Source organism: Prionailurus viverrinus, chromosome B1 (genome assembly GCF_022837055.1).
Source record: "Prionailurus viverrinus isolate Anna chromosome B1, UM_Priviv_1.0, whole genome shotgun sequence".
Lineage (NCBI taxonomy): Eukaryota > Metazoa > Chordata > Mammalia > Carnivora > Felidae > Prionailurus > Prionailurus viverrinus.
Window position 1 is genome coordinate 48,847,059 of NC_062564.1, and position 19,534 is coordinate 48,866,592.

General features: G+C 50.9%; 1 protein-coding gene across 1 annotated transcript; it reads right to left on the reverse strand.

Moving 5' to 3' along the window:
* Nucleotides 1-1,495: 1,495 nt before the first annotated feature.
* On the reverse strand, nt 1,496-13,056 carry CHRNA2 (cholinergic receptor nicotinic alpha 2 subunit). The gene is made up of 6 exons (XM_047856408.1): nt 12,948-13,056; nt 11,599-11,750; nt 11,172-11,216; nt 7,588-7,697; nt 2,818-3,832; nt 1,496-1,621 (listed from the first exon to the last, which is right to left on the reverse strand). Exons 1-6 carry the CDS (start codon nt 13,054-13,056, stop codon nt 1,496-1,498), a joined length of 1,557 nt encoding a protein of 518 aa, XP_047712364.1.
* Between the last annotated feature and the right edge of the window lie 6,478 nt (nt 13,057-19,534).

Sequence of the window (19,534 nt, forward strand, 5' to 3'; positions counted from 1 at the left end):
GAGCTAAGAGGAGCCAGAAACCAGATGCGTCACCAAGTCTTGGGAAGAACTGAGGAGTGGGGGGCTGGGCCGAGGCATTGCAGATTTCCTCTGTGTCTGTCAGGGAGAGGTGAGTGGGGGTTTGGAAGGAGGGTACCCCAGAGCCCAAAGGGAAGCTGGAAGTTCGCCCTGCTCGGCCTCCTCTCCGGGGTCCCCAGGCTGTCTGGAGAGCCCAGTGTCCGTCTGCATCCGTCAGCGGCTGAGGTTCTGCCCTCCAGGGGCTGGACAGGCAGGGGTGAGGCCTGATCCTGGGGCAGGAGCTCTTTCAGGTTCCAGCATGTGGCCGAGGGGTGCAGATTGCCGGATCCCAAGGTGTGAGGGTTCCATGGCTGAACAGAGCAGCTCAGAAGCCACTGTGGGGCTTCGGGAAGGACCAGGAGGCCAGGCTGGGAAAGGGAAGCAGGCCTGCAGCTTCTGCCTTTACACAGCAGTCTCGAGGTGCAGAGCGATCCAGCTCGTTCCCGTCAGTCACTGGGAGCAAAGGTCCCGAGCGTCGAGCACCACGTGTCCTGTAGAGGGTTGGGGGGAGCAAGCTGCGAGCTTGAGTTAGTCAAGAATGGCTCAGGATAGCTTCCTTGTTTGTTAATATGCATTCAAGGCCAGATGGCAACCCCGAAGACAGGGACTCTCAGCGCTGCCAAACGTCTTGGGGCCGCTGGTGCTGAGCCAGTTTGTAGCAGGGGGTGTGGCTAAAGGTGAGGAGAAGCCAGGGGTTCCAATGAGCTTCCAGGAAGGTGGGATGGCCCAGCTACCTGCATCCAACCACACATCCCTCCACCACCTAGAGGCCCTAACCTATACCGCCACCTGTGGCCCCGCTTCCCCCTTTCTCTCCTTCCAGAAGAGTCTTTACCATCCTACTGTTAGACCTGCAGGATCAGAATGTGAACTTGTTTTTCTACATGGTTCAAAGACACCCTAACCTGCCTTTCCAAGCTCCTCCCACTGCTCCCACCCCGGAGCCCCATCTCAGCCTGCCTGTTCTCCTAGACACTTCGTGCTCATTCCTGAATCCAAAGTGCTGTTCACAGCCTTTCCACCCCCAGAAGCACCCTCTCCCCTCTTCCCCATGCACCCATCCTTTGAGGTCTGTGCCTCTCCCCGCTGGATCACTCTGCTTGGACCTCCTGTTAGTGTCTTCCTGGCCCCTGCCAGAGAATCTTATGTGGATTCGCACCGTCACCACCATATTGTAATCTTCTTCAAAGCAAGTTCCTTATTTCCTAGCTCGTCAGCATCCAAAGCAGGGCTCTGTGCCCAGCAGATTCTCAGCACATAATACAGTAACGTCAAGTGAATTGACCCAAGGAGTCTTTGATGATTAGGCCAGTGTAGGGACTCCACAGAGAGGCACCTGCAGGCAGATGGTGTTGACCCCAAAGGTGTTCTCTAGAGGGGACAGCGGTTAAAGATGGTCAAGCAGTGCCGCCTTTGGGCCAAAACAAGGAAGAGGAAATCAGATCATTCCAGCCAGGAATGGAGGGAGAAAGAGTCCAATGGTCCCCAGGAAGCAGACGATGATAAACAACCAGAGGAATATCCTATCAATGACCATGGCCACATACTTCCAGTCTTCCTTCACCTGCAGGTAGAAAAGGACTCACTGTGACAGAGGTCAGGCCTTGGGAGAGGGGAAGTGTCCCACCCATTCACAGCCCTGTAGTGATGACACTGGGGGCAACAGGGGCCCCACCGAGACCTTGGGGAGCTAATGTTGTCTCAAGACTCAAACAAGCCTCTCCTAGTGATCCCTGTCCTATCCCACCCCTGTGACCTCACCCCAGAGCCTTCCCATAGACTCTCAAGTTCCAGCTAAGGGAGGCTAGAGGTTCTACAACCACCAAGGGGCATGGGTCTTCTCAGGGGCCTACAGTGATTTAAAGTCAACACTCAGCAGTTACAAAATGGTGAAGACTTTGCTGCCCCGACATCACCTCCCACCCAATTCCCCCATCCACTGCAGGAGTTGGAGAGGAGGAGGTAAGAAAGGGTAGTGTGGCCCAGGGAAAGGGGTGGGGCCATGGGGGGGCGGGGCTATGTGGAATTTGTGCTCAAAGACCAAGCAAACAGTTCTGGATTCCTACCTGCTCCTAGATTAATGATTAATTTTCCTTATCTACTCAACAAGGCCACCCACTAATAACCTCCCGGCCTTTCATCCTTCCCTAGGTTGATAAGAAATCTGTGATTCTGCGCAGTGGCCTGCTGACCTAATAATACTGGGCACAGCAGGGACCAAGACGAGGAACCCACCTGGTACAACCCAGGTTCCTCAGGGTTTGTGGGTGAATAGTGAATTCCACAAAATGCCCAGAGCCCACAAAGAGAACTGGGAGGAAACCCATCAGGACAGAGGAAGAAGGCTGACAAAGCAGCAGCCTGATTTATCTGATTTATCGTCTCCTGATGATAGTCCCTCCACCTCCCTCTGCCCCCTTGCCTCACCACCTATAGGGTAATGGTGATAAAGGCTGGCGTGAGGATGGCACGGGGAATTTCAGCATCTGAGGACCCTCCTTCTCTGGCCTGCTGTCCCCCAGTGAGCCTTAACCAGAGCATCCTTGGCTGCTGTTCTGCCACCTGCCAATTAGTGTCTTAATAGCTGCTAGCTAGAAGTTCTTTATCAGTTTAGTCCAGACTCCCAACGGCCACACTGAGGGAAGTGGGTCCTCATGAAGGAGACCAGGTGGCCCAAACTGACACCTTGGGATGAGGTGGTTCCCTACCAGGCTGGTGGAATCACCAAGGGGAAGAGCCCCTCTCCCGGCCCCCACTCACCGAAGAGTCAGCATCCTCAGATCGCAGGTGATCAGCAATATAGTGCACACCTTCAAGTGCCTTCTGTATGCGAGGTGACAGCAGAAGCCCGCCCTCCTGCAACTGGACCTCCACCCTGGGCCCTGAGGCCCCCTGATGTAGACCACTGTGGCCACGGAGGACACCCATGGAGGGGGATAAGTGAGCTGCCCACCCCCATCTGTCTTCCTCCTCCTTTTCCTCCTCTCTCTCCTCCGCATCCACGTTGGTCTCTAGCCAGTAATGAGAGGAGCTGGGCTTCAGATCTGGGGGGTCACGGGGCTCCAGGGGGGGCACAGGCCGGTTCATCAGAAGCCACCGGGGCACACAGCCCAGAAAGGCCACCCGCACCCAGTGGGGCATAGTGTGGGTGCGGGGGGAGCGGTGGTGGACATTTAGTACAAAGACCGTGATGACGATGGAGAGCGTGACGAAGATCATGGTGAAGAGCAGGTACTCGCCGATGAGCGGGATGACCAGGGAGGTGGAGGGGATGATGTCCGTGATGAGCAGGAGGAAGACGGTGAGCGAGAGCAGCACGGAGATGCAGAGCGTGATCTTCTCGCCACAGTCGGAGGGCAGGTAGAAGACAAGCACCGTGAGGCAGGAGATGAGCAGGCAGGGGATGATGAGGTTGATGGTGTAGAAGAGGGGCAGGCGCCGGATGACGAAGTAGTAGGTGACGTCGGGGTAGATCTCGGCGCAGCAGTCGTACTTCTTGGTGTTGTAGGTGCCCGTGGCATTGATGATGGCCCACTCGCCGCTCTCCCAGTAGTCCTTCAGGTCCACCGTCTGCTCTGTCTGCTCCAGGTCGATCTTGGCCTTGTCGTACGTCCAGGAGCCAAACTTCATCTTGCAGTTCTGCTGGTCGAAGGGGAAGAAGGTGACGTCGATGCTGCAGGAGCTCTTGTAGATGGCCGGGGGCACCCAGTGCACAGTGCCCGTGGAGAAGAGGTGAGCCTTGGTCATGTGGGTCACCGCAAACTCCCCATCTGCACTGGAGACAGGAGAGGAGCTGGAGGACCTGGCACAGCCTGCCTGCCCAAGCCAGGCTGCTCCAGACAGCCAACAGCAGGGGACCCCAAGAACAAAGCCGGACCTGGACAAGTTGCAGGGATTTACGCAAGCGTGCGAGACTCTTCCGCGCATATTCAGAGCAACCTGAAGGAGTGTCTTTCAAACGCTGTCTTTTTAATTACAAAAGTATGAATTTTGAGGAATATAGGAAAATACCAAGAATTTTAGGGATGCCTGGGTAGCTCAGTCGGTTAAGCGTCCCACTCTCGATCTTGGCTCAGGTCACGATCTCACAGTTCCTGAGATCGAGCCCCGTGTTGGGCTCTGAGCTGACAGCATGGAGCCTTCGTGGGATTCTCTCTCTCCCTCTCTTTCCCTCTCTCTGCCTCTCCCCTGCAAGTGTGCAAGAGCACACGAACACATGCGTGCACTGTCTCTCTTTCTCGAGATAAGTAAACATCTAAAAAGAGAATTTTTTAAATAACCACATTAACATTCTGATGTCATGTACATCATATATGTTTGACTGACATACAGATTGTGTATATAATTTTTTACATGTTAATAAACCCATGGGGCATATAGTCTCATTGCCTGCTGGTATTCATTTAATATGTTAGAGTGATTGTGTATATTTCCTCCCCCCAGCAGATGGTCAGCAAAGCCCTTATCTGGGGTCTTGCCTTCTCCACCTGGGATCCTTAGCTCCTTGCTCAGAAGAGACCCAGCACCTCTGCTGGTGTAGAGAGATACCTCCTTGACTCCATCCATTTACTGTGCGTTTCTACCTGGGCCTCATCCACTAGGGGCCACACGGGAGCTGTGGGGGGATGGGATGTGGGACACGGGCCTGCCCTTCAGGAACCTCAAGGAAACCAGAGGCAGCCCTGCACACCTACACCACAAGGGAGGCAGTTTAGCAGCAGCACTCCAAGGGCAGTCCAAGTGCTCCCCAAGACACATTGGGGGCGGGGGTGGAGGTGGGGGTGGGAGGACCTCCCCAAGTGAGCAGGGTCACCCTGAAAGTAGTGGGATTGGCAGAGAGATGGGGTGAAGAGCCTACCAGCAGAGCCTGGGCTGGGAACAGAGGAAGAAGAGGGGAAAGACAGAACTCAGTGTGTGCTCAGGTTTGGGGGGCAGGGCATAAGAAGGGGTGGTAGAAGGGGCGCCTGGGTGGCGCAGTCGGTTGCGTTTCTGATTTTCATGATCTCACGGTCCATGGGTTCGAGCCCCCCCCCCCCCCCCCACGTCGGGCTCTGTGCTGGCAGCTCAGAGCCTGGAGCCTGCTTCGGATTCTGTGTCTCCCTCTCTCTCTGCCCCTCCCCTGCTGGTGCGCGCTCTCTCTCTCTCTCTCTTTCTCTCAAAAATAAATAAACATTAAAAAATATTTTTTTAAAGAAGGGGTGGTGAGAGATGATGTTTGTGATGTCATGGGGCTAAGCATCCAAGGACCCACAAAGGCTCGGGGAACACTGGAAGAACAGTGACCATTCGCTGGGGGCTTCCTGATAGCCTGAGTCCCTGATTCCCTGGGGGTGTAGAGGGGGCAGGCGGTGCGGTGGGCTCCACACCCCAGCATTTAAGGAGGCTTCCTTCTCCCTCCAATTCCCTATAAGTCAAGGGAACCAGAAGAACACACAGGAAGACAACCTTCTTTCCCATGGAGAAATTCCAGACCACGGATTGGAAAAACGGATTGGAAACGGGAACTTTGATAGTAACAAATATCAGGGCAAACTTTATTTTTTTTAAGGCATTTTTTTTGTCACCACGCAGAATTACCACTAGATGGCAACATGTGCCCCATTCTGAGGAAGGAAAAGTGCAATTTCCTTGATCCTTCAGTTTCCCCTGGAGTGGAAGGCCTCCATGGAGGAGACCTTTCTTTGCAAGAATTTGGTTTGAACTTTCATCCTATCAAAAGACTTTCCTGTTATAATCAAGTAACACTGGCCAAAGCTTTATTGGCAATCCCAAACATCAGGTGTAGGATTTTGCTCCTGACTTTTGCCAGAAACAGCGACATGAAGGATCCTGGGCACGAAGGATCCTGGGTGCTGGCTCGGGGCGGGGGGGGGGGGGGGGGGGGGGCGGGGGGGGCGGGAGGGGGCGGCTCTGGGGCACAAAGGGGTCCATGAGTCCAGTGACAGCAAACACTAGGCACCTGCAGTGTTAGACCTTCCAGAAATCCGTGCTGAATGTGTGTTTACAGACGTTCAGGGCTTTGGGTCTGACCAGGGATGGGTGGTATAAAGGAATCATTGTCATTCCCCTTTGACCTATCTGAAGACACCAAGACTCCAAAAGTGGATCTGTCTCCCCTTTGTTTTATTGTTTAAAGATAGCTCTTCCAAATTCGGGCCAAATGAACAGGGAAATCCTAGGCTACATGGGTTTCTTGGCTGTGCAACTTCTAACATTTAAAGTGCTGTCTTGTCCTAACATTTTCCAAAAGACTGGGGCCAGGACAGGAGACTTAACGATATACAATGTTATCGAAAATTATTTGACCACAGGACTACTTTTCATACCTATTTATATCTCTGAGAACTAGCACCCTTTAGAGCCCCACTTTAGAAAACACTGTTAGACAAGCATAATGCCAAACAGCTTTTACGTTTTGATTTCTATAGAACAGTTTTTGTTTAATTTCTTTTTAACGTGTATTCATTTCTGAAAGAGAGAGAGAGACAGAGCACAAGTGGGGGAGGGGCAGAGAGAGAGGGAGACACAGAATCCAAAGCAGGCTGCAGGCTCTGAGCTGTCAGCACAGAGCCTGACGGGGGTCTTGAACCCACGAACCGTGAAATCATGACCTGAGCCCAAGTCGGACGCTCAACCAACTGAGCCACCTAGGTGCCCCTTAAGTTTTGATTTCTAAATCAAGAATTACCTGACAGCAAACACACAAATGGAAGTACAGATTTCTATACCTTCTTTAAAAAAAAATTGTGGAGACACCTGGGTGGCTCAGTCAGCTGAGCATCTGACTTCGGCTCGGGTCATGATCTCACCCTTGGTGAGTTCGAGCCCCGCATCGGGCTCTGTGCTGACAGCGCGGAACATGCTTGGGATTCTCTCTCTCCTTCTCTCTCTCTCTCTGCCCCTCCCCTGATCCCTCTCTCTGTATCTCTTGAAATAAATAAAAATTAAAAACACTAAAAAAAAAATTGTGTTGGTGTTCTTGGTGCCGTCTTTAGACACTACTTGGCTTTTATTAGCTTCTCGTCATTATGCTCAAAGACGGCTCCTTTTTGGTCTTGAATACAAGACAACTGTCAATAATACGTACCCATACCAAGTGAGTTTGCTCCCTGGAAGGTGTTTCCCCCCCCGGGGGGATGCTGCTTACCTGTTCCAGCAGTACTGTCAGCCTGCAAACCGCCAACTCCTAGCCACTGTTTTCAGAGCCTGCACCAGCCACATGTTGCAAATACTACTCAATGTTGGCAAATCTGTGTCCCCCACCACCACGCAGCACAGCACCGTGCACTGATTTAGAGTGGATGCTCACTCAGTAAGTTTGGGTGTCTGAGTGCGAGAACACAAGGAAAGAAATAATGGAACCAAGAGGAAGGGGAAGGGGGTAAGGATGAGTAAAGCAGGAGTTGAGAGGAAAGCAAGGAAGCAGGGACACAAGAAGGTACCGCCCACGTCCAACCCAGCAGAGCCTCACTTTACCCGCCCCCCACCCCAGGGGCCTCCCAGGGGCCTCCGGGATCCCTGGCTTCCTACTTGTTGTAGAGGACAATGTCAGGGATCCAGATCATCTCGGAAGGGACCCGGAGGGATGTGATGTTGCCGAAATCGGCCGGGTTCCAGTGCAGCTTGTAATCATTCCACTCCTGTGCATGGGAGGGGGGGAGGGGGTCACATCACCGGCACCGCCCAGGGAGCCACCTGGGCACACCTAGGGCAGCCTGGGGACGCCCCAGCAGCTGGCGGGAACGTCCCAAGCGCCTCTCCTAGCCCCACAGAAGGGAAAGGTCTGGGAGGCTGGGCCAGGGCTCTGAGCTGGGGATTGGAAGTCCAGCCTAAGATCAGCATCCCCCAACTTTGCCCCAACTCTAGTACAAGCACACCAAGACCATAGGTCACCCTAGTCCCGCTCCTAGTCCTCATTTTGCCTCCCTAGCAGGAAGACCCTGGAGAGCCACCTCACTCACTTGTAGGAACATTTATTAGCGCCCCACAGTTTACGTATTTTTACACCCTCTGTCTGGGAAGAGCCTTAGCGGGAGAGGCGGGCAGGGAATGCTGAGCACGTGGCAGTATTTCCCCATTTTAACAGGTAAGGAAACTGAGGACCAGAGAGATGAACACATCCTGCCAGGTTATGCAGTGACTTCCCGACTGTGCTTCAGAGAGCCCCCTGGGAGTCCCAGCAACAAGGGGATGCGGGGGGGGGGAGGGCAGCCTTGCTCCCAGCAGCTGGTCCAAGTGAATCTTTCCCCCCCAAACCAGGTTAGCATTACCCGCTCTCTGAAATTTCCCTCTTTGGCATGATCATAGTGGTGAGCAATGTGGATTTGCGTATGGGTTTATTGAATGCCTCTGTGAGTTCTATGAAGCCAGGGACATCTGTTTCTCACTCTGGCTCCCTAGCACCACATCCCTGGTGAATGCTCAGTAAACGTGTCTCTGAGCAATGAAAACAATGCCTCCTCCTTCAAGCTGTCTGGTCCTGTCTCTGGGAGGGCTTCCCAGATCTCTTCTGGACCTGAAGGAAACAACCACCCCCAACAGATGATGACTGGGGTCGACACACAAGGCTGTCCTTTGCCTCCAAGGGCTTATCATAATTAAAATAATGACTACTACCATTTAGAAACCCACTTTTGTCGCAGGCCCTCTAGATGGTTCTTTCTAATCTTCACAAGTAATCCTGTGGGTTAGGGTGAGGAAAGTGAAGTATGGAGGGTGCTTGAATCCTGGCCTCCCCTGGCCTCCAAGCCTGCCCTCATTCCAGGGGCCATTTTGCTTCTGTACATCTGCACTAAAATAGCGCTGTGATGCACCCTTGGAAAGGGTCTCATGAATATGCCTTTTCCCCTCTAAGGATAGTCGTGTGACATTTACACAAAGCATCCACCTAGGTAGAGATCCAGGAAGGAGAGAAGGGAAAGACAAGCATTTCCAGGAAGCAGGAGCATGAGGGGAAAAGCACTCGTCTAGCTCAGTGGTTCCCCAACCTCAAACTTCCAAGCCCCATTTTCATATTTTTTTCCAATATATGTGTACCACCTGTCTCATCATGTGCTTAGTATTTTCCTTTAAATTGGTTCGCCGTTTTTAAACTTACATAAATATTGAAATTTTATGTCACTGACATAACTAGAAAACCAAGAGCATTTGAAAACATCCACTAGAATATAAATACACGACTATTACCAAAAGATTAGCGAGGCAAGTAAAATCATCTCACAAAACACTGCCGTTGGTACCCAAACCACGCTTGGGAAGACACTGACCTAGCTGTGGTATTGACCGCTCACCTGTAGGGGAAGGCTGAGGTGCTCAGAGGAGCCAGACTTGCAAAATAAGAAAGGTTGAAACGTTCGTAAAATTGTCAGGATTTCTCAGGACGTTGAATAATTTTGAAAGGGACTGATCTTCAGAAACCTATCCCCTTGCCCCTAGACCATCATCTGTCTAGCTTTTGGGTTCAACCAACACGTGGAGGGCATCTACACCAATGGGTTATATTAATTGGCAATTGGTTGCCGATGCAGGCAACGGTTTATACTATCCCCATTTCACAGATGAGGAAAGTGAGGTTTGAGGCTGGTCAGAGGTGGTGCTGGTTGGCCTGACTTCTGCTCCAGTGCTCCTTCCTCTGCTTCCCACCCCAGCCCCCGAAGCCAAGGTGACAGGCTCATGGGGACAATTACGGCAGCCCAGGTTCTAGGTCTCCCCCTGAACTTCGGGACTATGTGGCTTCCCAAGTCTCTTACTATTCTGGGCCTCAGTGTGCACATCTGTAAAGATGAGCTGTGTGGCCCCTGACAGCCGCAAGGTGAACATTGTCAGAGGGGCCTGCTCCACACCTCCAACCTAAGCATTCAACTATAAATTAAGTGGCCAGCATACCGCCCCAGGGCCTATGGAGGCAGGAAGGACACCACTAGCCACTTACAGAAAGTAAGGCAGTCATTCAAAAGACTCAAAATGGAAATGCCAATCAAAATTCTGATTCTTGTGGTTTTCTGGGTACGAGCCTCTGAGATAGGAGATGGTTAAGTTACCAATGGGGCAGAAAGACGGAGTATGGGGGGAAAGTAGACAGAAGGCTAGGTCCTCTTTCTCATGTGCTCTCACCATCTCCACTTCGGGGCCTGGGGAGGGGCCAGGCAGAGCGCGAGGGGGTGAAGAGGAAAGGAATATATTCAGGCTCTAATAAAGCCTGTGCCCCCCAAGTTCTGCCCCCAAGGACGGTACATCAAAAAGGGTCACACATTCTTTTCCAGGATGGATGCAGGCCAGTTTTCAGACCATAAGAAGCCAGCAGCTTCATCTCCTGACTCTGAGGACCCTGGCTCTGGGGTGTCTGAACCACCAGGTGAGGCGTCCAACTCCCCTGCGGGAGAGAACTCATGGAGACACCCTGACTATGCCTGAAGAGAAAGAAGGGCCCTGTGGACCCAGCTTCCAGAACCTTCCCAAGCCTTCCAGACACCCCTCCTAAGGAATTGACATGAGTCAAGCGCTCTTAGACCCTCCAGAGCAGACCACAGGTTAAACAGCACCAAGTATCACCAGTAGTTGCCACGCAAAGCAGAAGACATCACCCAAACTCCTGGCCATAAAGCTATGAGATATGACTACTGTTACTTTGAGCCATTAAGTTTCGGGGTAGTTTGTTAGGCAGCATAGACGTGGAACACCCAGCATTCTCCCGCAGAAGGAGCCTGTGGTTCCGAGTTGAGCACACCTGGGCCCCCCTTTTCTAGCTGAGTTGCACTCAGCTTCAGGCTTTCCTCAGCTGTAAAAGGGGCAGAATAAAACCTCCTTTGGGTTTTCAGTGACAACTCAATAAACTGATCTCCAAACAATAGCCAGGACGTAGGAAATGCCCATTCCCAGAAAGGGGGTGACTGGGTTCTTGTAGGTGACATTCTCAGGTACTGGACTTGGAGTCTCAGAGCACAGCCCCTATGAGGAGCATTCTGCAATTGGCTGGCTTTGGGAATGTCCCAAGTGGTAACTCTTGGGTGAAACATGAATTCAGAATCCTGCTGAGAGTGAGAGAGTCCTGGGTGGGTCTGGGGTCCGTGGGCTCCCTCCCTTATTCTCGCCCCAACCAGTGGAAAGAATCTCACCTGCTTTAGCCAGACGTTGGTGGTCATCATTTGGTTCTTCTCATCCTGACCGGTAGAGAGAATAAGAACAGGCAGTGATGGAACCAGTCCCCCAAAACAGGGTAGAGTGGGGTGGGACGATGCAGGCCCCCTACTCACCAGAGGAACCTCTTATGCGACACCCCAAGCCCAGCCCAATTTACCATTCCCTCCCGATACTGCCACCCTTACTCAGATTCTTCAAGATCACACGGGCCACTTGGGTCCTCTGACTTTGTGTCCAGTGGAACAAGCAGGGCACTTAGAAAACCCACAGCTGCCAATCACTGCCCTCTCAGGAGGGGGTGTGGGGCTGGGAGAGTGGGGGGTAGGGAGGAAGGACCCCGGGAAAGGGACCTGTGGTCTGGGGTCTGATCCCAAGAGGGAGAAGTATGGGGGACAGGCGCACCACATCGATGAGCTGGGCAATGGACAGCCCAAAGCGCACGATCACCACGTCTGAGGTGTTGGGCACTGGCCGTGCCCAGCGGTTGTAGCCCCTAAAGAGGTGTTTGAAGAGTCGGTCCTCGGCTTGGGTACGGGAGGCTCGCTGTGCTGACCCTGAGACAGGAAGGAAGAGTGGGGTCTCCAGGAGCCCATGGTGGTGGGTGCTTGGCTCCCTCCCCCATCAAATCAGAACCACTGAACCTCAGTTTCCTCATCTGCAAAATGGGGACTCTATCCAGAGCTGGGCTCAAAACATTGTTTTGAGGATTCAACATAATAAAGTAGAACTTAACAAAGCAACCAGCACATGGCCGGGAGCCCAAAGGGGCGCCCAGGTGGCTCAGATGGTTAAACCTCTGACTCTTGATTTCAGCTCAGGTCATGATCTCCCACTTTGCGGGAGTGAGCCCCACGTTGGGCTTTGCAATGAGAGCACAGAGCCTGCTTGGGATTCTCTCTCTCTGTCTCTCTCTCTCCTTCTCTGCCCTGCCTCCTCAAGTAAATAAATAAACTGAAAGAAATGTCAGTTACGCTGTGACTATTAGATAAGAAGGCATGGAAATAAGTGCTGGACAGGGAGGCAGAGACGGAGGAATGGAGAAGAAGTCAGACCTACAGACAACATGCAGCCTAGAACTGAGGAGCCCCCAGGGACAGCGATATGGGGGAGACACCTGGTTGGCATGGAGTGAGCTGCAGGGAGAAGGGCTTCACCCATCACAGCGAGCCTTTCATTCCCACGCACCAGTCAACGAACCGCTAATGCTAACCACAAAATCCTCTGCTACTTCAGGCATCTCCCCCATTTTTGCTCCAACCACTGGCATTTGCTCCTTCTTATCAGCCAGGCAAAGTGTCCCAAAATTGTGGATGGAATCGCTCGTGTTTGTTTTCACCGCGCTCTGCACACAGCCTCACTCTTCAAGGTTCCCCCGCCCGAGCAAGCCAAGAATGCTGCGCTGAAATCCAGAAAAGCACATCAGTAACAGCAGTTGCCGTGTACTGAGTGCCCACTGTATCCCAGGGTCTCGTCCCAGACTTGCATCTCACGTGGTCCTCACGACAGCCTGGGGCAGTTCGCAGAACGAGGGGCATTTTGCAGATGAGGAACGCTGACCTTCGGGAGGCTCGAGGTCCCACAGCTCCCAGCATGAAAGCCGCGAGTGCCCCGCCACCTTCCCGCTGTGGGAGGAGCTACTCAAGTCCCCTGCAGCACTGGCAGCTGCCGGGAGCCCACCTGCAGGAGTCTCCCCCATGCGGCACGGGAGCCTACAGGTGCGACATGATGTCCTAGTGATTACACCCACTCACCTGCTGGGCTCAGAAGGAGCCACCACAGACCGAGCCTCATCGTGGACAGGACTGCAGAGCGGGAAGGGCCCATGGCTTCAGAGGATGTGGTCTGGTTTCCCCTGGACATCAGAAGGAGGGCAGGCCAGGGCTTTGCTGTGGGCTGAGGCTCAGACCTGCTTCCCCAGTAGAGGGTCCAGTTGCTGGCACGGCAGAGCTTCTGCTGGATGCCACATGGCCCTTCTCGCTTTAGAACCTGAGCAGGCCACAGAAGGGGGCTTAGGGTTGTGCATCCCTGACACAGGTGTGTGTGCCTGGGTTCCTCACACTTCACAGAGCTGTAAAAGGTGAGCACGCAGGCCTCCCACGAGTAGAGGGCTCTTGGGCTCTCCCTGGCTTAAGTGAGGATCTAACACCTTCTTCTCTCTCTGGCATCAACCAGTGACTCTGGCCTGAGAGAAACCCTGACGCGCTGGACGGAGAGGGGGTGGGTACAAGATGGGATTGGAGTCCCCACTGCTCTGGCCTCAGTGTTGCACCTGTAAAATGGAGATAATCACACCGCAAGAGGTGGTCAGTGGAAGAACTCGGATGCTGTTCACCATAGCCAAAATGGAAGCACCCAAATGCTGACGAGCTGATAAAGAAATACACGAGGGGTGGAATGTTGGTACCATGGAAGGGTGCACTGACCTTCTACAGTATGGATGGACCTTGGAAACATGCGAAGTGAAAGACGCCAGACACACAAAACTACGCATGATGTGACCCTACGTATATGAAATATCCAGAATGGGTACATCTGTGGAGACAGAGAGCAGATTAGCTGCTTCGGTGGGGGGCTGGAGGGGAAAGGAGAAGAGGGAGTGACCGCTAAGGGTAAAGGGTTTCTTTGGGGGATGGTCAAAATGTTCTACAAGTACTTAGCGGTGTCTGTTGTTCCGCTCTGCGAATGTACTACAATTCACCAAAATGCATATTTTAAATATTTATTTATTTTTGAGAGAGCACGTGTGCAAGCGTGCACGTGTGAGCAGGGGAGGGGCAGAAAGACAGTAGAGAGAGAATCCCAAGCAGGCTCCGGGCTGTCAGCCCAGAGTCCGACATGGGGCTCAATTTACCAACCGTGAGATCATGACCTGAGCCAATGGTGACATTATGACCTGAGCCAATATCAAGATGGGATGCTTAACCCACTGAGCCACCCAGGCACCCCCAAACTGTACATTTTAAAAGGATGAATTTTATGATATGTTAATTATATCTCAAAAAGCTGTTATTAAAGAAATAAACATTTTCTGTATTAATAAAAAATAGCCAAGTCTCTTTAGACTGTAGGGACAATAATATAGGCTAGAATGTGGATCTCTGATTCACAGCATGGTTCAGGGGCACCTGAGTGGCTCAGTTGGTTAAGCGTCTGACTCGTGCTTTCGGCTCAGGTCATGATCTCAAGGTTTGTGAGATCGAGCCCTGAGTCAGTCTCTGAGCTGACAGTGTGGAGCCTGTTTGGAATTCCCTCTCTCTCTCTCTCTCTCTGCCTCTCTCTCAAAATAAATAAATAAATGTTAAAAAAATGATTCCAGTGGTAAGAAGGACCTGATGTCAAAGATGTGAGTGAAGTGTTAAATATTTCACAACAGAGGGAGTTGGGGAAAAGCTGTATTTTTAAGTTAATGTGTTAATGTATATAGTATGTGATTTAAAACATTACTGGAAAAATTCAATATTACCCTAAAAAGTTTACATATTCAAATTAGCATTTTCCTCTTCTTCTTCTTCTTCTTCTTCTCCTTCTTCTTCTTCTTCTAACCACACTTCTTATTGGCAAAATAAGGATGTCTACTGTTCAGCCACAATCTGTACGTGTCAAATGCCAACCCTGTCCGGCACCAGCTGTGTCCTTGGGACACAGTGCAGGTAACGGGCATGGGGTTTCCCTTTGGGATGATGAGAATGTTCTAGAACTCGATACCGGTGATGTCTACACAACATTTTGAATGGCACTGATGGTAAATTTTATGTCATGTATATTTTACTGCAATTTAAAAAGAAAAAAGAACATGAGTGAAAGGGATTTTAAAATGCAGTCCCCGGGTCCATCCTCTCCTGTGTGTTCCATTCTCATCTGCCAGGCGACTCTGCCCCTACTCTTGGAGCAGCGATTCCATCATTGATGTCCCACCTCTCCTCAAGCCCGTCCCCCCACCCTGCCTGCCCTCCTGGAGTTCGCGAATGTGGCTCTGAATCCTGGCCACCACACTCCTGACTCAGGGCTTGGGCAGGGCACTCAAGCCCTCTGGGATTTTCTGGTGCAAGGATAGAACAGTCTCTGCCTGCCTACCCCTCAGGACGGGTGCAGGGAGGGAGCACGAGGGATCATGACCACCACAGCGCCTGCGAAGTGCAGGGGGCTGGGTAGGAGAAGTGGAGGCATGGGGTCATGGGGACACGAAGAGCCCACAGCCTCCCGCGTTGATGGCTTGTGTCAGCTTGGAGGGAGAGAGCATGTGGGAGGGGTTTCATGTGAATTTCACTGTGCTGGCAGTTCTGAAATATATGTATTATAATCTGCTTTTCCAGAATGTGTTTGGGCAGAGAAGGTGCTCCTGTATTGATTTTCTTGGGTTTCAATTCAAAGACTTATTAGAAATTGACAATTACATTTATCTCCTGTTCCCTCAGGAGAATATGGCCCCTGACCACCAGCCACCCTTACCCTCATGCCACACACTGCAACTCACCCTTGCCCCAGGTTTCCTCACTTAGCAGTCCTACCCCACTCAGTTCTTAGATCCTTCCTGCCCCCCCCCCCCGCTCAAAAACCCCAGAGGGCAGGTGGAAAAGGCTGGAAGCCCCCAGAAGGTGGCTTCTCTAAAACATCTAATGAGTATCAAGAGAACAGCGCACAGCTCTCCTGGTGGGACAGGGGGAGGGGTGGGGGGCTCCACGATCCAAGTGGGGTGAAGCAAGGGATCCTGTCAATGGGAAAATGGGAAGCTTCTTCCGTAGATACCTCCCCCAACACAGACTCCTTCTGGAGCAGCTTCTGTCCAAACCGCAATTTCTGGAGCCTAATTATTAGGAGTTCTGTAATGGGAGCGCAGCTTTATATATACATGAACTAACATCTCGCTACACATCATGCATAATGTTTGCGTGATGCCTGCCCCAGCCTGTGGGTCTATATATAGCTCCTGAGGCACAGATGAACTGCAGCGGCTGGGTCTGGGGGCTCAGGCCCTTGCAGGTACAGAGGCCAGCCTCCTGGAGGCTTCCCTACAGCAGACCCAGTCAGAAGAAAGCACAGTTAATTAATTTCCGGAGAAAGTTATTGTTACCAATACTGTAGACTGAATGTTTGTGTCCCCTTCCCCCACTATATTCATAGCTTGAAGCCCTGACCCCCAGGGTGATGGTTTTAGGAGGTGGGGGGGGGGGGATCTTTGAGAGGTGATTAGGTCACGAGGGTGGAGCCCTCATGAATAGAAACTGTGTTCTTAGCAAAGAGATCGCAGAGTGCTCCCTCTCCCCTTGGCCATGAGAGGACTCAGTGAGAAGGCATCATCTCTGAACCAGGAAGCAGGCTCCTATCAGCCACCAAATCTGCCAGCACCTTGATCTTGGACTTTCCAGCCTCCAGAACTCCGAGAGATAAATGTCCCTTGTTTATTTATGCCACCCAGTCTGTGGGATTTTTGTTATAGAAGCTGCAGGGGACTCAGACAACCGAATTGCTCTTTTCTAGTCTTTTTTTTTCTCTGTACATACACATCATCTGTGTTATCTCTGGGTGCAGAAATTAGAGGGCAGTTTTTACTTCTTTTTGACACGTTGCTATATTTTCCAAATTTCCTACCATAAGGATGTATTAGCTACTAAATATTATAAAGTATTTTTAATTGGGTAGTGACATCTGCTGGGTGTTTTACATGCCCTCCCCCACAACTCGTGGCCGGGTGTGGGGGGAGCTGCTCTCATCCCCCAAGTAGGTGTCGATTAAAGATTCCATTCTTGGGGCGCCTGGGTGGCTCAGTCGGTTGAGCGTCCGACTTCAGCTCAGGTCATGATCTCACAGTCTGTGAGTTCAAACCCCTCATCGGGCTCTGTGCTGATGGCTCATAGCCTGGAGCCTGCTTCCAATTCTGTGTCTCCCTCTCTCTCTGCCCCTTCCCTGCTCATGCTCTGTCTCTTTCTGTCTCAAAAATAAATAAAAACATTAAAAAATAAATAAATAAAGACTCCATTCTTCCATCTGAACGGAGTGCAAGTTGTCAAAGTCAACTGTGAAAAAAGCTGGAAGCAATCCGAATGTGGACAAATAGATAAACAAGTGTGGTGTGCACATACAGTGCCATATTACTTAACCTTAAAAAGGAAAAAAAAATCTGACATGTCTATGGACAGAGAAGAACCCTGAAGACAGTGTGCTAAGTGACATAAGCCAAACAGCCTTAGGACAAATATTGTATGATGCAATAATCTGACTACCTAGGGTAATCAAATTCATAGAGTCAGAATGGGGACTGCCACCAGGGGCTGGGAAGAGGGGGGAGGGGAGAGTTAGTGTTTAATGGGGACAGACTTTCAGTTGGGGAAGACGCAAAGTTCTGGAGATGGACCGTGGTGATGGCTGCACAGCACTGTGAATGTACTTGGTGCCACTGATCTATACACTTAAAAATGGTTAAAACAGTAAATTATGTATATTTTGCAACAATTAAAAAAGAAATACTTGGGAAAAAACTGGTAATAAATACTCAAAATTCATCCCCCCAAAATCAGCCGTGTTCATGGGAATCACCTTAGGGCTGAGATAAAAGAGAGAACAGGAAATAAATCATAGCACTGAACTGCTCGCATGGGCTCCAAATTTGAGACAAAAGTAGACAGTGGCAGGGCGCCTGGGTGGCTCAGTCGGTTAATCGTCTGACTTCGGCTCATGTCATGATCTCACGGTTTGTGAGTTGGAGCCCCACATCGGGCTCTGTGCTGACAGCTCAGAAGCAGGCTTCACATTCTGTGTTTCCTTCTCTCCCTGACCCTGCCCCGCTCATTCTCTCTCTCTCTCTCTCTCTCAAAAATAAAATAAACATTAAAAAAAAAAAAGTTGTCAAGGGCTTTGGGATAGAAGCAGAAGTCACTACCGTGAGCTCCTTGTGGATGGGGACTGTGTCTTATTTGCCTGTTATCTGAGCCCCAAGCACAGCCCTTGTAACAGGGGTTTGCCTGTGGGTTCCAGATATATAGATAGGGTCACCATGAATAGTGCCCAGGAGTGGAAGAGAGCTCGGGAAGAATCTGTGAGGGAGACCCAGGTTTAGTTTAGGAAGCAAGATGACATAGGTCACTTGTTCCCATAATCTGATACTTTAGTCTTTTCTTTACCCATTCACCTTTCCACTTTCTCTTCCATTATGGGGCCAACAGTGTGCCAGGCAGTAGGGGCAAAGAATTGAGAACGTATAGCCCTGAGGAGGACATATTAGAGAAGAAAGGATGGAAGAAAAGTTGTAGACTCTCCTCTGCTCATCCGCCCCTGCTGTGAGGCATGACTTTGTTCATTTAGTCCCATTGGCTTCAAAGCCATGCAGAGAGGTCCCAAGTCCCCAGAGTGTTCCTTCTGAGCTTTTTACAACTCCTCACACTGGGAAGTTCTTCCCTGAGTCTGATGTCAAGTAAGCATCTGAGAGACTAGAGATGCTTGAGTTGACTTGAGTTGATTTTAGAGAGCCTGGCATTGCCCAACTAAGACAGATGTCATGAACATCCGGGGGAACTGCAGAACAGGTGAGTTTTTCGGTCTATCTACGCTCATTCAAAACCTGACAATCACAGCACTCCTTTTCTGGTTCCTTTTCTCTCTTTCCTCTTCCACCCCGGATGTCTTCATATTCTTACGTATCCCGTGCCTCCCTAATGGACCTGGAATGTCAGCGACAAATTATTACCTGACACCATCTCCACCATCTAGAAGTTTTATTTGCTTGTTTTAAAATGCAGAGGAGCTATAAAATTAAATTGTTTTTCTCCACCAGGACATAGCCATGAAGATTCACTGCTTTGTTTTCAGTTAGCTATGAGAAAACAGGGCAGGGCAAAAGGGAAAGGCAACAGGGAAAGAGGATGTCAGGGTCCCCTTTGATGTTAATGCCTAGATCTTTCTAAGAACAATCTACAAAACTTGTGTAGTTTTAAGGTTTACGAGGCACTTTCACACTTTTCCTTCATTTGGGCCTCGGAGGGTAAGGGGAAGAGATTTTATTATCTTTTTTTATGGAACTAAAAGAATATTGATATTCAGAAAAGATTTTCTCAAGGATGTATAGTTCAAAATCAATATAGTCGGGACTCAAACTCGGGTCTTCAGCTTCTATTTTTTTTTTTAAGTTTATTTATTTATTTATTTTGAAAGAGAGAGAGAGTGAGCAAGGGAGGGGCAGAGAGAGGGTGAGAAAGAGAGAGAGTCCCAAGCAGGCTCCACACCATCAGCATGGAGCCCAACATGGGGCTCAAATCTCTAATGAACTCTCATGGTTCCTCTGTAAGATAATGACCTGAGCCAAGATGAAGAGTCAGGCGTTTAACCCAGTGAGCCACCCCGGAGC